The sequence below is a fragment of the Sus scrofa genome, chromosome 9 (genome assembly GCF_054392235.1).
Source record: "Sus scrofa isolate SSC_HxYL_T2T_F1_AM1 chromosome 9, Sscrofa_HxYL_maternal_Yorkshire_Landrace_v2.0, whole genome shotgun sequence".
In the NCBI taxonomy this organism is placed as follows: Eukaryota; Metazoa; Chordata; class Mammalia; order Artiodactyla; family Suidae; genus Sus; species Sus scrofa.
In genome coordinates this window covers 47495098-47511913 of record NC_139391.1, presented here as the reverse complement: position 1 = coordinate 47511913, position 16816 = coordinate 47495098, and the positions used below count along the sequence as shown (strand labels likewise).

General features: G+C 53.0%; 1 protein-coding gene across 1 annotated transcript in view; it reads right to left on the bottom strand.

The window, feature by feature from the left end:
- Positions 1-4423, bottom strand: part of POU2F3 (POU class 2 homeobox 3) — an 88192-nt gene extending 83769 nt beyond the window's left edge. Inside the window, exon 1 of the mRNA XM_021062978.2 lies at positions 4272-4423. Within this exon, the coding sequence (XP_020918637.2) occupies positions 4272-4299 (28 nt within the window). The 5' untranslated portion in view covers positions 4300-4423. The remainder of the gene's footprint in view (positions 1-4271) is intronic.
- Positions 4424-16816: the final 12393 nt, after the last annotated feature.

Sequence of the window (16816 nt, the reverse complement as noted above, 5' to 3'; positions counted from 1 at the left end):
TAAAAAGCTTTGGGTTTCTGTCTCAGCTCAGCTCTATCGTACTGGGAAGCCATTTGCCTTCTCCAAATTCTGACTTCGTTGGGAAAACGCTCATGGGGACAGAAAGAGTTTAAGAGGCAGTAAGGCTTGGATGGTGACCAGGTATTCTGAATGAACTTATTTCAAACTTTGGACGTTTAATAAGGGTCAGGACGTTTTTTAGCTAAACGGTAATTCTATGCCTGTAACTCAAACTCTCCTCCAACGCCCTTTCCTATGCTACCTTTTCATCTACCCCAAAGCCGTCTCTCTGATCCTTTAAATTAGCATAAAGGGGGTCCTAAGCATGTCTAAAAATAACCTTTGAAGGAGTTAAGGTTCTACCCTCTGCCAGGACCCTGTATTCATTTGATGTGCCCTTTATGGGAGCACCATTTTGACACTTTGGAATTGGATGGGGATTGAAGTCTGAATGGTGGGGCAGGCCGAGATGGTCTGTAAAAACTCTTTTAAGTCCCACAGGATGCTAAGATACTGAGAACCCGTTTCTGTTGGGTAAGAGGCTGAGGCTCATGGGTGGGACGAGCTCTTAGGTCTCGGCCTAAAACTGGGCCAACATCGAGACTCCTCTAGACACCATAACCCTTCGCCCCGTCGGACAGCACTTGCCAAGGGTGAGTGAGAGAGGTGTGGGATGGGGCTAGGCTTCTCTGCTGTTCTTATCTCCACCAGCGACTGAGTAGGCTTCTTGCCATCACTCCCTTCCCTGAGGAGGCTCTGCTGCTCTGTGCAAGAACCTGGATTCCAGACGCAGCCCCTCATCTGCCTCACCAGCGCCATCAGGCTCTGAAGCTAGGGCAAGATGTTGGCCACTGCCAGCCTTGCCTGCCCGGTGCCTTGGCACAACCCAGAAGCAGCCTCTCCTTACACATCTGTGAACCAGTATGTGTGTGTGAGCCTGCAGGAGCAGAGTCCAAGGGGCGGCACTCCCCCCAGGGCTGCAGGCGGAGTGACCACACATCCTGGCCCTCCCAGGCCCAGGCTGTGGTGGGAAAGCCGAGGGCCCCCTGCTTTCTCTTTCACTTCCAGCTTCTTCCCTTCGACAGGGACTGGAGCGCCCTCCTGATTTCTCCCTCCACACCCACTGCTGGGGGGCACTTCTAGAAGAGGGAATTCAAGGGTCCGCCAGTCCTATTTCTGAGCTAGCTGTGACTCCAGCTCTCCTGGGGAGAAGGTGCCTCTTGCCACTTCTTGAAGAGAAACGTGCTTCCTCTCACAATGAGACCTTCCAACCCACCAGTGTTCCTGAGCTGTAACTAGCATCCTTCAATCCCAACCCTGGTGGGAGACAGTGAGGAAAATGGTAGAAAAAGAGATGCCCTGGGACTAACCAGGGGTCCCTCCTTGGCTGGCTTCCCACTGGTTTCCCTCCATCCCTTCTCTCCCTCCTGAGCTTTCTGTCTGCCTCTTGTCTACCCTTCTGCCTGCTTTGGACCTGGGAGGGAGGAGCCCCTCCCTGGCCAGAGTGCCCCGTGACTGGGGACCCCAGACCTGCTCAGGGGTTTGTGCTCCCGTGTGAGAGGAGCTCTACAAAATACAACATGCTGAGGTCCCGGACTGACCTGAATCACGGCTGGCACCCAGGTTATCAGAGCGAAAAGATGGGCTGACTCAGGGGCTGCTGTGCTCGCCATGCTCGCGGAGCTGCCTGAGCGGGGAACCTGGAGCAAGCCTGCGCCCTACTTTGTGCGCTCCTGCCCTCCGACCCCCCCAAACTGTTCCAGCGAATCAGTGGTGGAGGAATCCCCAAGGGCGCCGGACTGGGAATTCACAGGGGAAGTGTGATTTATAAAGAATTTGCTGGACACGGGTTCACCGGGAGGGGAAAACTAGGGCTTAAAAGAGACCAAGTTTCCACAACGACGATCCTGGACTGAGAGACTCTAGAGAGGGACCCACAAGGAGACATTCCATAGACGGACCCTCCTTCACAGACCCCACAGTGGGGCCCTCAATGGAAGACCCCACCAAGAGGGCCCCAGACTAAAAAGCCCATTGAGAAGACCCAGCAAAGGGAGACGTCAAAAGGAGACCCAGCCACAGAAGCTCCACAGAAAGTCCCAGACTGAACCGTCCCTTTGAGGTGCCGCTGAAGGGGAACCAGACACTGCGGTGGGGCCAAGAAACCTCACAGGGAGGTCGGGCAGCCCTGAGGGGAGACAGACTAAAGAAGTGGGTTGGGGAGCGGCAGCAACGAATGTAAAGATGACTCAGGTGACCCACCCAAGGTAGATGGAGACCCCACCTGAGGAATCACGGCACCTTGGGTTTAGCTCAATCTCTCCATTCTTGCCTCTGGCAGGGGACAAGGCTGAGAGACATGCCTGGGCTTCTGAAAAGCGTCAGCCCGGAGCTTCCTCCAAGGCCAGACACCGGGGACTTGGCCATCTGACCTCAACCTCAACCTCTCTTGCCCCTGCTCTCAGCTAGATCCTCTTAGCCCCAAGGTGGCCTCCCTGCTGGATACCCGCTTTCCCCTCCTCCCACTTCTCCCAGAGCAGGAGCCTTCAGTAGACAACGAGGTGGGAAACCCCCAGGAAGTCTCTGATCTTGGTTCTAAAGAACTTCCCGCTGGGGGGCGCCTTTCTGGAGTGTTGCTCCCACGCACACCTAGGCCTTCTTGGTGGGAAGTGAAGGAAGGAGAGTCCGGGATCTGCCCGCAGCTGTGTCCAGCTCCACGTTGGTGCCACAGGGTCTGGAAACAGACTTTCCCCAAACATTGGATGATGCCCAGTTGGATGGTTCCTTCTGCCTCACTGAGCCCCTCCTGGCGTGTCCTGGCACCTGGGGATCCACTCAGAGCCAACACCTCACTGTCAGCCCGCTTTCACTCAGCCCCACCGGGACTGTGTCTGGGGAACTGGGGCCCCTGGGTCTCCCCCGCTGCACCCGCTGCTGCTTGATTTTGGGATTAGCAGCTCCAGGAAGGGCCAAAGCCTCCAGCCTGCTCTGCTCCTTGAGGTGGGTCACGAGAATTGCCTCCTTCCCTCTTCCTTCAGAAAGGAGAGCAGGTAACAAAATTCCCATCCACAGCCCAGAGGTCCTTAATAAAGGTCATTCATTGGATGCCACCCCCTTGGAGAGACAAGTTGCTGGTCTGAAATGGCCAAATCTGGCTCAGCTTTTTCCACCTTGATTCTGTCTCTGCTCAGGCCCACAGACTTCCACAAGGCCCTCCTGACACTGAGCCCAACCTCCAGGATTAGTAGCTCCTGTCCTCGACTGGCTGCGGAAGGAGGGCTCGGTGAAGGGGAATTGGGTAACCCCATGCCCACAGACCATTTGCAAGGAGAAACTGACTCCCCGAAAAGCATTTCCATCCTCTGGGTTCCCAGCCTTGAGGAGAGGAGGGCTTGGTATCTGAATCCATGGGGCAGGGAACACAGAGGATGCATTGCTCACCACCTCCTCTCAGACACAGAGACGGAAGCGCTGATCCGAAGGCCTGTCACCGACTGCTCCTCCTGCCAGGTCCCACAGAGCTCCGGCGGGGTCCCCCAGAGTCCTCCTGCACACGGACTTCCAGACCCCCCATGCGCCAGCCTATAGTACCACCCAGACCCTCAGAGCAGGGGCGCAGGTATACCTCCTCAAGTAGGGTCTGCTCCACCTCCTCTCCCAACACACGTGGGTGCAGGCAGACTCAGCACTGACACACACGGACACACACTTCCATAGGCCCTAATCAATACATGTGTGCTGGGGCACCTGTCCCAGGTGTGCCTCTGTAATTGCCCGGCTCCACTCACTTCTCCTGGGCACCCCTAGACCTTACAAATGTCCACTTGGCCTCCACTTCACATAAATCCCGGGACGCCAAACACGCAGCATGTGGATACACGTATTCCCTCACTTCTGCACTCCCAGGTCCACGCCCCTGGCTGAGCGAGTGAGCCACCCTTCTACAATCGGTGAACAGGACAACTTTGCCTAGACTGCAGCCGCTCAGGACGCCCAGGTCCCACACAGCTGCGACTCTCCAGATGCCAGGACTCTCCAGACGCGAGGCTTCAGAAGTCCTCCCACCCGCACCCAGTGGCCCCCCCACCTTCATTCTTCTCCGAGGTTCCCCCCAAGACTTTCCCTGCGCGCGCCCGCCCCTGCCTGACCCGCTATCCACACTGCCCTCTCCTGGCCGCTGGGGAAGAAGACCCCCGAGAGCGGCGCCCCGCTCCGCGGCCCCTTCCCTCACTCGGGGACACCTGTCAGAGCTCGCGCCCTCCGCCCCTCACCTGGGTGCATGGGTTCCAGATTCACCATCCTGCCCCAGGCGGGGCCAAAGCCAGCGCCCCCCCAGGCCCCTCGCGTCTGCCCCAGCCGGGCCCCCGGGGAAGCCAGGGTCTCCTTCCTCCCGCCCCCGGCCGCCGCCGCCGCCGCGGGAGCCGCTGCCGGAGCCGTCGCCGCCGCCGTCGCGCGCTCCGCCGCTCCCGCCCGGGCAGCACTCGGCGCGGCCGGGATTGCCACACTCCCCAGGTGAGCACGCGGCGCGGCGGGGCGGGGGCCGCGGGCCACGCCCCCTGGCAGGGCCCCCGCGCCTGGCCCCGGGCCCAGGCAAAGCAGTGATTTGCATTCGGGGAGCCAGAGGCCCCGGGGAGGGGGCAGGCAGTGCTGCCGGGGCGGGTCCTGACCCTGCAGAACACCTGTCTGCCCTGACCAGGCTGGACGGCCTCTCCCCACCGAGCCCGGCCCGCCGCGACCCAGGCTCCCGGTCCCCACCGAGCCCGGCTCGCTTGCCCTTTTGTGGAATCCCAGGCGGATTATCCAGCGGGGCCCGAGCTTCCGCCTGAACACACTCCGCAAGTGTAAATTCTGTGAGGAGCCTGGAGTGCTTGGAGAAGCAGCAAGGATGTGCTAGAAAGAATCTCGTGCTGGAATCCTACCTCTCAGCTGCTCAGCAGCTGTGTGACAGGAGACAAGGCTGTCACTTCCCTGAACTCAGTTTACTCATCCGTAAAATGGGGCAGGTGCTAATCTTAGCTGGCTTTTCTCTGTATGAAGGTAGGAGGTGGCCAACTCACCTAGTCCCCATGCATCCTCACCACATCCTGGGACCTAGATGGGGAAACTTTCCACATTTTCCATGTGAAGATACTGCTGTCGCCTGCCCTCCCCTGTCCCAGGTTGCTAGGAGGCTCTAGGAGAGGATGATGAGAAAATTATTTACCGGTGTCCGGGGCTGTAGGAACGGTCCCCTCCCTTGTCTACAGAGCTGGAAGTGACTCATCCAAAGGCACACAATTCCCCAGGGATGGAGGGAGTCTAGCTGGGATCAGGTCTGTGGACTCCCACTCCAGGGTTCTCTGCAGCACCCAGTGTAGACTCATCATCTGAGCTCCCCCACCCTTCTCCTCCACTCTTCAAGTCCCAGTAAGTATTGCTAAGACCAAGGAACCACCTGCCTCTAAGCCTAGAAAACCAAATGCCGATAGGAATGCAGACCTCACCTTCCTTTCTGTATAGTCTCTTTATCAACCTGCTCACAGACAGGTTCTGGGCTTTTCTGCCCCTATGCCTTGTTTGCAGTGTTCATTCTAGTTGGTATGTTTACCTGCCATCCGCCCCAACTATCCCTATTATGTATACAGTAGTCACTGAGCTTTCACTGTGTGCCAGGCACTGTGCTAACCAACACTTTAAAGGCACCTGATCTTGTTGAGTCCTCATAACAACTTGTAAATTGGACTGTTATTATTTCCATTTTACAGATGGAGAAAACGAGGCGTAGGGAGTTTAGCTTGCCCAAAGTAAAACAGCCAGTAAGGATCAGGGCTCCTGTTCTAAAGCTCTGCCTGCACAATTCAAATACCACCTCCTTTCTGAAGTTGGAAGTGATCTGATCTGTAATTATATTACCATAATACCTCTGTGTTTTTAATAGCCCGTGTGGCTGGTTCTATGGGACTTTTCTTATCCTAGCCCCTGGTTGTTAACTGATTGGCTGCTCCCATAGCCCCAAACAGGGCAGGATGCACAACAGGTGTCAGAAAGGCCCCGGTGGATGCCATCATGGCCCCAGAGGAATAGGAAGTATTTAATAAGTTCTTCTCGGGGTCCATACAAACCACTCTGCCCCGATCACCTCATCCTCCCTTGCCCCCACTCTTGGCAAGAAGGGAGGAGACTTGCTGTTTCTTCTGGCTGGAAGAAGAAATTAGTAATTGCTTTTTGGAGATTTAGTGAACCCGGAGACCACCCTGTCCCCTGCTTGGGACACTACCAGTCTATCCCTTCCTTCCCTTCTCTTTCCCCTCCTTGCTTCCCCTCCTCCACTTCAGGTTTGGCCCCAAACCTGAGGCCATTTCTTATCTACTACTGCACTTCACCTCCCATCATCCTAAAAAATGCCTGCAGACAGTTTATATACCCCTGTGTGCTTGTGATTTCCATGTCTCTATTTGCATAGTATTTGCATAGCCCTGTGCATCAAGGGTCTGATTCTCTGACCACCATTATCTGGAACCTGTTTCTCTTTTCCTTGTGCAAAGTTACATTTCTTTTCTGGGCTTTAGTTTTCCAGAAGCCTGAGGAGCATGTACCTAATTATTTCCAGCGGTCTTCCAGCTGCAGCCTATATTCTAGAGTCCTGAGGTTGGGGGGAGGGGTGGAGCTCTTGGGGATGGGGCCCACCGAGGAAGATACGGGACCTTGCAGGTTCATAGTTGGAAAGACAGCTTTGGGGAGTTCCTGTCACGGCTCGGCAGTTAATGAAACTGACTGATGGTATCCATGAGGACGCGGGTTCTATCCCTGGCCTCCCTCAATGGGTTAAGGATCCCGCATTGCTGTGAGCTATGGTGTATGTCACAGATGCGGCTTGGATCTGACGTTGCTGTGGATGTGGGGTAGGCTACAGCTCCAGCTGGACCCCTAGCCTGGAAACCTCCATATGTCACAGGTGTGGCCCTAAAAAGACAAAAAAAAAAAAAAAAAAAAAGACAGCTTTGGGTTCTAGACCTTCATGGGGGTGGTGGATCTGGGGTTGGGGGGAAGATGAGAGGGTAGGAGGTATGGGGGAGAAGGTGGCAGACAGGACCTCACCTTTATTCATATACTGATTCATTCAGTAAATATTGATTGAACGCTTCCTATGTGCCAAGAAAGTGGTACATGCTGGACATGCACCTTCTTATTTAATCAGCACACCTTTAGAAGGAACATACAAATTTTTTTTTTTGTATAATGATTTTTATTTTTTTCCATTATAGCTGGTTTATAGTGTTCTGTCAATTTTCTACTGTACAGCATGGTGACCCAGTCACACATACATGTACACATTCTTCAGAAGGAACATACAATTTTTAGGATCCTTTTACAGATGAGGAAACTGGGGTTCAGGGAACTTAATCGGCTGGTGGCTGGCAGAATTGTAATCTAGACTAGGTCTGCCTGATTCCAAAGCTGATGCTTTTAATCCTGCCCTCCAGCATCTGAGCCTGAATCCCCCAGCTCTTCTCTCTTCTTTGATAGTCTAACTCCAGGTGGAAAGAATCTAGATATTCACATGAGGGACCAGAGGTCCGTGGGGGGTGGGGTGGGCTGAGGACTAGCCCAGGGTCACACGGCAAGCAAAGTCAAAGCAGAGACCCTTCTACTCTCTCTGCTCCTCCTTCTTATGCTCTTCCTGGGCTTTCAAAGGTTGGGTGGGTTTGCAGCATGTGTGTATGGGGCAAAGGGCAGGGTTGGACAATTTTTATTCCTTCCATCTGACTTGCTTGATGATCATGTCACCTGGAGGAGTGGAAAAGGGGTGCAAAAGACCCCTTTGTCCCTCCCTCCTTCATGGAGACTATGAGGGATTCTATGGAACACTTAGAGTCTCTACGAAATCAGCTCTTTGAGTTCTGGATAGATAGGAGGTGGTGGAGAAGGGCCAATCCCCGGGACTTAATACTCCATGTCCCTGTTTAGCCTGGGAGAGGAAAAGTTGTGGGGAAGAGGAGATAGATAGAGAGTTGCCTGGAGGTTAAAAAGGAACCGAGGAAAGAAAGGGGAAAAGAAGCAAGGACAGGAAATTTCAGTGCCTTTGGACATCAAAAGAGCACTATGCAAATGACATGCAAACGACCCCCCCCCCCCGCAACAGCTGGAGGGCTTTGTCAGAGAGTAGCCAAAGTCTTACTCCACAATCCTGTTGACCCCAAACTGTGATCAACTTGAACCCCTCCTGGGGTTCTCTTCGTCCCCCTGGGGTGACTTCTGATCCCTTTGGCTGCACCTCTAGGAAGTCACTAACCCCCCACCGCCAGGCCCATTTCTACCTGAGCATGCTATCAGCTTCTTTTGCTTCTAGGACAGAAGGCTCTAGGATTCCAGGCTCCCCTTCCAGATACATTGCTGGAAATGGCTCTAACCCCTGGAAAATGTGCCCAGGGAGGCAGGGGGGCCCACAGCCCTGTCCCCCACCTCAGCAAAGAAAAGTGGCCTTGTTCGCTGCAGGCCCTTCTGTGCAGTCTCATATCCTGTCATGTCAGCTGGATTGAGTTGTCAGGGCTGGGAGAAGGGTGGAGAGCAAGGCATCCTGGAAGGCCACCAAGTGACAAGTCCCTTCTAGCTCTTCCTGTCTGCCAAATAGGCTGTAGGACCTGGAGCATGGGGGTGCTGGATAGGGGTCAGCTCCCTGCCCTGGGGTGATCACAGGGAACAGATCCAACCTAGCTCAGTCTTCCCAAAAGAACAGATGGAAGAAAGGTAGAGGCCAGGAAGGACTTCCAGGCCTCTTTTAAATCACACCTCAGAGTCAATCTGATGGCACCAGTGCCAGAAGGAGAATTGCAAGATGAGGGTGGAGGAGGGTAGTGTCAGGGTGACTGAGTGAGAGGTGCTCTGAGAACCAGAATAAAGCAAACTTTCCTGGGAAATGGACCAGAGAGGACTTGGAAGTCAGGACACAGCTTTCCCTGCCCCTGAGATTCCTAATGATGAGCCCCATTCATGGACGTCCTACCCTCCCCCACCAGCCTTCGCTCCCCTTTGGGGGGAATACATACAAACTCATTGCCCATTTTACACTTGAAGGCTTCCTATAATAAGTATTAGTATATACATGTAATTTTAAAACAGCGTAACAAATCTGTCTTCCAATAAACTCTTTTGACTTTGGGGCCAGCGGTGGACCGGGATCTGATCACTCTAATCGCACCCTCAGCAGAGCCCTGCCTCAGGGACCCCTCTCCTGGCCTGCCCCACCTACCTCAGACCAGGTAAGCCTCCTGGTCCCACTGCAGGCTCAAGGCAAGACTAAGCCCAGCACGCCCTCTTGTGGTGATGAGGCTGCATGATCCTGATTTGAGCACCCTCCCTTGCAAGACTGCAGAGGTCTAACCACCAGCCTGCGGTGAGTGCCTGTTCACGGCCAGGGGAATCACAGGCCAGGGCTCCAGTTCCAGGCCAGCTGGAAATATTGAGTGTTAGTTTCAGAGTCCTGTTGGGTCTTGGAGTCCATGCTCCCCATCAAAGGCCAGACTTCACCATGGAAGCTCAATTGGAGTCACCCTGTCAGCCCTGTGACAGTAGCCCCCAACATTGTCGGGCTGTCCATCCCATTTCTGGACAGCTCTGCTGGTTAAAATGTCCCACCTCCCACCCTGCCCTCCAGAGCTTCTGAGCTCCATGCCAATCCTACACCCCACACATAGGAGGCCAGTGCCATTGGTCCATTCATTCGTTTGGAGGGCGTGTTGAGTACCTGCTGGGGCTACGCATTGGGCTGGGGGCTGAGAATGGAACAGAGATGGGACATGGTCCCTGTCGTCAGGAAACTCACAGTCAGGTGATGCTTGAAGACCAATGAACAGTAAATCCCTCATATGGGGGCCTGCGCTCCACCAGGGAAATAGAGGGGGACACTGGGGGCCTGCTATGGGGCACACCTTGCCTAAGTCTGGAGGTGGTGGGCATCAGGAAAAGCTTCTCTAAGGCAGGGACATCTAAGCAGAAATCTCCAGCAAAGAGGAAGGAGGAGGAAGGGGACGTAAGCAGGAGATCAAAGGGAACAGCAAATGCCAGGAGGGTACGTGGCCCATTTTGGGGAGCCCACGCAGTACTGGCTGGCTAGATCACAGGGTACAAGAGGTGGAAAACCGCAAGTAAGTGTAGGTGATACGTGCACAGGGAGGATCTTGACTGGGGCCTAAACTTGGGTGGCATTTAGTTCACCAGTTTTAGGAGCAGGTGACTTTTATGGATTGCAACACAGCATAGACCTGAGTGCCCAGACATGGGGTTGGGTACTGCTGGGTGGGGAGGAGGAGGATTCTGACAAAAAAGTTTGAGGGTGAGGCAACAGGAGAAGCAGAGCAGAGATACAGCGGGACTTGGGTTTGAGGTGTTTTTTATTTCAGTTCTTTTTTATTGTTTTGGATGCCCCAAGGTGTTTGGAGTTCTCAGGCCAGAGATCAGATCCGAGCTGCAGTGGAGACCTAAGCCACAGCTGTGGCAATGCCAGATCCTTAACCCACTGTGCTGGGGCCAGGGGAGGAACCTGCGTTCCAGCGCTCCCAAGACGCCACCGATCTCGTTGTGCCACAGGAGGAACTCCCATTTCGTTTCTCTTGTTCTTCTTTTCTTTCTTTCTTTCTTTTTTTTTTTTTTTTTTTTTTTTTTTTTGTCTTTTTAGGGCCACACTCACGGCATAAGGACGTTCCCAGGAGAGGGTTCGACTAGGACCTGTAGCCACTGGCCTACACCACAGCCACGGCAACGTCAGATCCAAGCCTCATCTGAGCCAAGTCTGCAACCTACACCAAAACTCACAGCTCAAGGCAACGCTGGATCCTTAACCCACTAAGCGAGGCAGGGATCAAACTGGCGTCCTCATGGACACCAGTTGGTTTTGTTAATGGCTGAGCCACAGTGGGAACTCCTTCATTTCTTACATGGGAAAGATTTAAACACTCTCGGGGCCGATGGGCAGGAGGCAGGAAAGACTGAGGTGCAGGGGAAGAGAGGGGATGACTTGGGCAGGGAGGAAGGTGGGGGGTGGGATTCAGAGCCTGGAGAAGGGCCACCTCCCACCTTCAGGATGGGGGGGAATCCTGAAAGGCAGGTGTGGATACAGGGGGTAGGAGGTTTCTTCTTCCAGGGGTGTGGAGAGGAGGGGCTGTGAGTGCCGGTACTGCCCCCCCCCCCCCTTAGGAGTCAGGACATTCTTCCAGCAGGAGACAGACAGCAGGAGTCAGGGCACAGGCAGTGAGACAGCCACCTCTGGGAAGGCCATGCCACCCCCAAAAGGCTCCATAGGCTGGGTCCTGAGGTAGCTTGTGACCCACCTTCTCTCCCTTGGTTGACCAGAAGACCCCTGAGGCCTGGCCTTTCTCCCAGGGAGAAGGAAGAGAGTCCCTGCACGTGGGCCTGTGCTGTCCACCTCACTTTGTCCCTCTGCCCATCCACTGTCCATTCTTCTGGGTCCTCATCCAGGGTGGCTGGTGTCATCAGGACCTCTGCAGGGAATCAACTGGACACAGAGGGCCTCTTTCATGGAGGGTTGCTTATTTATAGAGATGCAAGCAGGGTTAAGGGACACTGAGAAGCTAGCACTGAGGAGGCAAGAGAAAAAAGAGTGGCCCAGGAGCCCAAGGAGGTCTGGCACCTTGAAGGAAGGAAGCCAGTGCCAGAGCAGTGATGCCAAGGAGCAAGGGGCTGGGGAATCCAAACCCCAAAGTCCCTCTCACCCTTCCTGCTGACCTCTGGTACTTCTCTTGGCTGAGCCAGAGGTGAGGGAGCCCTGGTGAGGCCAATCCAGAGATTAGCGTCCTGGGGCCCAGAGCAGGACAAAGAAAGGTAGAGAAGGCATGGGGTCGGGGTGGGCGTGGGGCAAATGCGGAGTCAGCACAGCCAGTTATCTCTCTTCAGTCAATTGTTCATATGGCAGAAAAAACCCTAGGAGACTTTGATGTTTCTCATGGTTAAAATGGCCAACACTTGGTGATGGTATAAAGCAGTGGCAGGTGTGATGGTTAATTTTATATTCACTTGATGGGTTATAGTGCTAGTTGTTTAGTCTAGCTCTAGTCCAAGTGTTGCTGTGAAGGTGTTTTGTAGAAATGACTGCCGTCTATGATCAGCTGATTTTAAGTAAAGGAGATGACCCTTGATAATGTGGGTGGGCCGCATCCAATCAGTTGAAGGCCTTAAGAGCAAAAACTGAGATTTTCTGTAGAAGGAATTCTGTCTCAAGACTTAACATAGAAATACTGTCTGATGGAGTTCCCCTTGTGGCAGACTGGGTTAAGAATCCAACTAGTATCCATGAAGATGCAGGCTTGATCCCTGGCCTCGTTCAGTGGGTTGATGATCTGGTGTTGCCATAGGTTGCAGATGCGGCTCGGATCTGGAGTTGCTGTGGTTGTGGTGTAGGCTGGTGGCTGCAGCTCTGATTTGACCTCTAGTCTGGGACCCTCCATACGCCACAGGTGCAGCGCTAAAAAGAAAAAGGGGAAAAAATCCTGAGTTCCCAGTTGCTGATCTGCCCTGCAGACTTCAGATGCAAGACTGCCACATCAACTTTTGCCTAAGCTGCCACAGCCTGATGGGCCAGATCCCCAGTCTCATGTGTTAATTCCTTAAAACTTAATCAGTCTCTCTTATCTGCGCATTTTTTTCAATAGTAAATACTGTAGTACCCCATGATCCACAGTTGGTGGAATCCGCGAATGTGGAACCGTGACTATTGAGGAACAGTGGGTATGGACGGCCAACCATAACCCATACTCAGAGTTTTGACTCTGGAGGGTTGCTTCCCTAACCCTTGCCTTGTTCAAGGGTCAACTGGATTTATATAGATTCTGTACCTCTGGAGAACCCTGGCTGATACAGCAGGAATGTGGGGAAAGAGGGCCTTTCCTGCACTGCTGATGGAATGTAAGTTGGGATGGCACCATTTGGAAGCAATCGGGCAGTATCTACCAGATACTGGCCCTTGCACTTCTCCATGTTTACCATTCCTCTACAGCATGGCTTAGAGGAGTAGGTCACAGGGGATAATTCAATTGTCCATCAGCAGCCAAATGGCTCATAATCTGTGGTAGGATGTGAGGCAGCAATTACACGGTGAATGCCAGTGTTGGGCAAGATCTTAGAGATGGTCTAGCGAGGCCCTCTCTCTTAGTGGATGCAGGAACCCGGGGCTTATAAAGGAGGTGACCTACCTGAGGTTGTCTAGAGATGGCACTGGGCTGGTACCCACATTCTTCGCGTGCACTGTTGGCCTCAAGCTTTGCTTCTGGGAGCAGTCCCTGCCCCGCCTTTTGCCAGACTCCTTGGTAGCGCCACCCTCCCTATCCAGATGACCATGAAGGCCCTGGGCAGAGGGGCCCCAGTTGTAGGGACCCACAGTTCCTAAGACTTGTCTTGGCTAACAGACTGCAGGGAGAAGAGTCTGAAGAAAACCCACAGAAACTACGGGCCCAACCAGGTTGGGTGATCCTGCCAGGGGTGTGAGGACTGGCACCATTTTATCTCCTCTGGCTTGAAGGGTTACTGGTGAGCTCCAGACTCCTGGGTCCCACCCAGGCGCCTTGCTTACCTTGGCAAAGGGAACCCATCAGGAGCCTGTTCCTGCCAATGCCACTCCCAGGGGAGATTTGGGACCCCCCCCCTCTCCCACCCAAGTACTCATGAGTTGCCACTGCAGGGCTGGCCATTCTCCTTCCCGTTGCTGAGCTCTGCTGAGGCTCCAGCCGGCCCATCTGAGGACCAATTCGGATTGTAGGTGTGCATGGAGCAAGAAGGCATGGATCCTAGCTCTGCTCTCACTGACCTTGGATGGGCAAGTCATACAATTTCACAGGAGAGCCATATCCAGAAAATGACACAGAGTCACTGCAAGAAGCTAGTGAGCTCACTGATAGGAAGGCACTTTGTAAACCCTGAAGACATGAGTACTTGTAGGTCTATTAACTCACATGTCCACAAAGCCTTTTTTTTTTTTTTTTTTCCTTTTTAGGGCTGTACCCAAAGCACATGGAAGTTCCCAGGCTTGGGGTTAAATCAGAGCTGCAGCTGCTGGCCCATGTCATAGCCACAGCAACACGGGATCCAAGCCACAACTGCGACCTACACCACAGTCCATGGCAACACCGGACCCTGGACCCACTGAGCAAGGCCAGGGATCGAACCTGCATCCCCATGGATACTAGTTGGATTTGTTTCCACTAAGCCTCAATGGGAACTCCAACACAAAGCTTTTGAAGAAAGTAAAGCTTTATCTCTCAAAGAGCTGACCACCTACATCTATTGAACAAGAGCTGAGTGGTCCTAATGCACCGGAGTCGGAGACTCCCGACTGGAGGCACCATGGTAGAGCCAGAGCTTGAGGGTGGGTTGGGAGGGTTACTTGGAATGGTGGCAGGTGTGGACTTTGTCTGAGCTCAAAGTCTCAGGGAATCTTATGCCCTATGTCTCAGGAGTTCCCTATGCCCTAAATACTGACAGTGACAGTATTTAATAGTAGCTAAGGGCATCCCTATGCCCTAAAACCAAGACGGGGCCCCAGGCAGGGAGGTCTGCAGTGACAGTGTCCAGAAGCGCCCCCACCCCTGACCACTGCAGGGAACAGGCAGGCTTGGAGGTGCTAGTCACTCCCAAGGAAGATCAGAAAAACACTCCAAATCTTGAAAACATTGCTTTAAAAAAAAAAAAAAGAATCACTACTCTTGGCTATTTGGAAGTGAGGAGAGAAGGGATTTGGAGACCGTCCCCCTCCCCAGCAGTGAAGACATACACATGGGGTCAGAGGGTGGGAGATGCTTTCTTAAGTAATCCCCTTCCCACCCAGAGCAGGGGCTGGGCAGAAGGGGAAGGAGGAAAAGGCTTAGGGAGGAACGTCTCCCCAAAGGAGGTGTTGCCCCCCAGCACGACTGAAGCTGGTCCTTGACAACAGGCAGGGCCACCGGAAAAGGATGTCTCCACCTTGACCCGCAACTTGATCCTGGCCAAGCAAGCCCAGATCCCACCATAACCCTCTGGCCTGCACAGTTCAAGGGGCAGCAGCAGCTCGTTCTGGGGCTGCTGGGAAGCAGAGCACGGGGGGCTGCCCTGTAAGCCCCTCTCTCCAAGGCCTAGGAGTTGGGAGTCCTGGGACTTGCCCAACCCCTGAAACATCCTCTGCCCTGTGCTCACGTCCCCTCCACCTTCCCAAATTCTTACCAGCCTTCACCCTCAACCCTTGTCCCACCTTGTCCAGGAAACCTGCCCCAGTCAATTCAGCCTGCAAAGCCCTCTCTGGAAGTCTTCCAGTGCCTGGTCCAGCATTTCATATTATAGCCTCTTTACACTGGGAGATACCCTTAAACTGACAAGGCCTTCAAGACGCCTGATTTGGTTGCCTGTTGTTTATAGATGAGGAAATGTCTGCTTTTCACTGACAGTGACAGTATTTAATAGCAGCTAAGGGAGTTCCCACAGTGGCTCAGTGGAAACCAACCCAACTAGCATCCATGAGGATGCCGGTTCCACCACGGGCCTTGCTCAGTGGGTTAAGGATCCGGCATTTGCATGAGCTGTGGTGTAGGTTTCGGATTTGGCTTGGATCTGGTGTTACTGTGGCGTAGGCCGGCAGCTGTAGCTCCTGGCCTGGGGACTTCCACACGCCACAGGTTCAGCCCTAAAAAGCAAAAAAAAAAAAAAAAAAAAAAAAAAAAAGAAAAGAAAAGAAAAGAAAAGAAAGCAGCTAACACAGTGAGCACTTCCCATCTGCTGGGCACTTGACATGTATGAACTCACTTAAGTCTCACAGTTAAGCCCGTTTTATAGCTGAGAGAGCTGAAGTACAGAGAGGTAAAGAAACTCGAGACTGCGCAGCAAGTAAGAATCATAGCCAGCAACAGGTGCATGAAAAGATGCAACATCACTAATTAGAGGAATGCAAATAAAAACTACGGTGCAAAGTACTATGATGAAGCACCACCTCACAGAGGTCAGAATGGCCATCATTAAAAAGTCTACAGGAGTTCCCATCGTGGCTCAGTGGTTAACAAACCCGACTAGGAACCATGAGGTTGCAGGTTTGATCCCTGCCCTTGCTCAGTGGGTTAAGGATCTGGCGTTGCCGTGAGCTGTGGTGTAGGTCGCAGAAGAGGCTTGGATCCCACGTTGCTGTGGCTCTGGCGTAGGCTGGCGGCTACAGGTCCGATTAGACCCCTAGCCTGGGAACCTCCATATGCCGAGGGAGAGGCCCAAGAAATGGGAAAAAGACAGGAAAAAAAAAAAAGTCTACAAACAAATGCTGAAGAGGCTGTGGAGAAAAGGGAACCCTCCTACACTGTTGGTGAGAATGTAAATTGATGCAGCCACTATGGAAAACAGTATGGAGATTTCTCAAAAACCTAAAAATAGAATTGCCATATGAGCCAGCAATCTCACTTCTGGGCATATACCTAGATAAAACTATAATTTGAAAAGATGGATGCACCCCTATGTTCCTGGCAGCACTATTTACAACAGCAAAGACTTGGAAACAACCTAAATGTTCAATGACAGATGAATGGATCAAAAAGATGTGGCATATACACACACACACAATGGACTACTACTAAGCCCTTAAAAAAGAATGAAATGCCATTTGCAGCAACATGGATGGGTCTAGGGATTATCACACTAAGTCAGTCAGAAACACCATATGATATCACTTATATATAGAATATAAAATATGACACAATAAACCTATCTACAAAATAGAAACAGACTCAGGTATAAAGAACAAACTTGTGGTTGCCAAGGGGGAGAGGAGGGAAGGATTGGGAGTCTGGGATTAACAAATGCAAACTGTTACATATATATG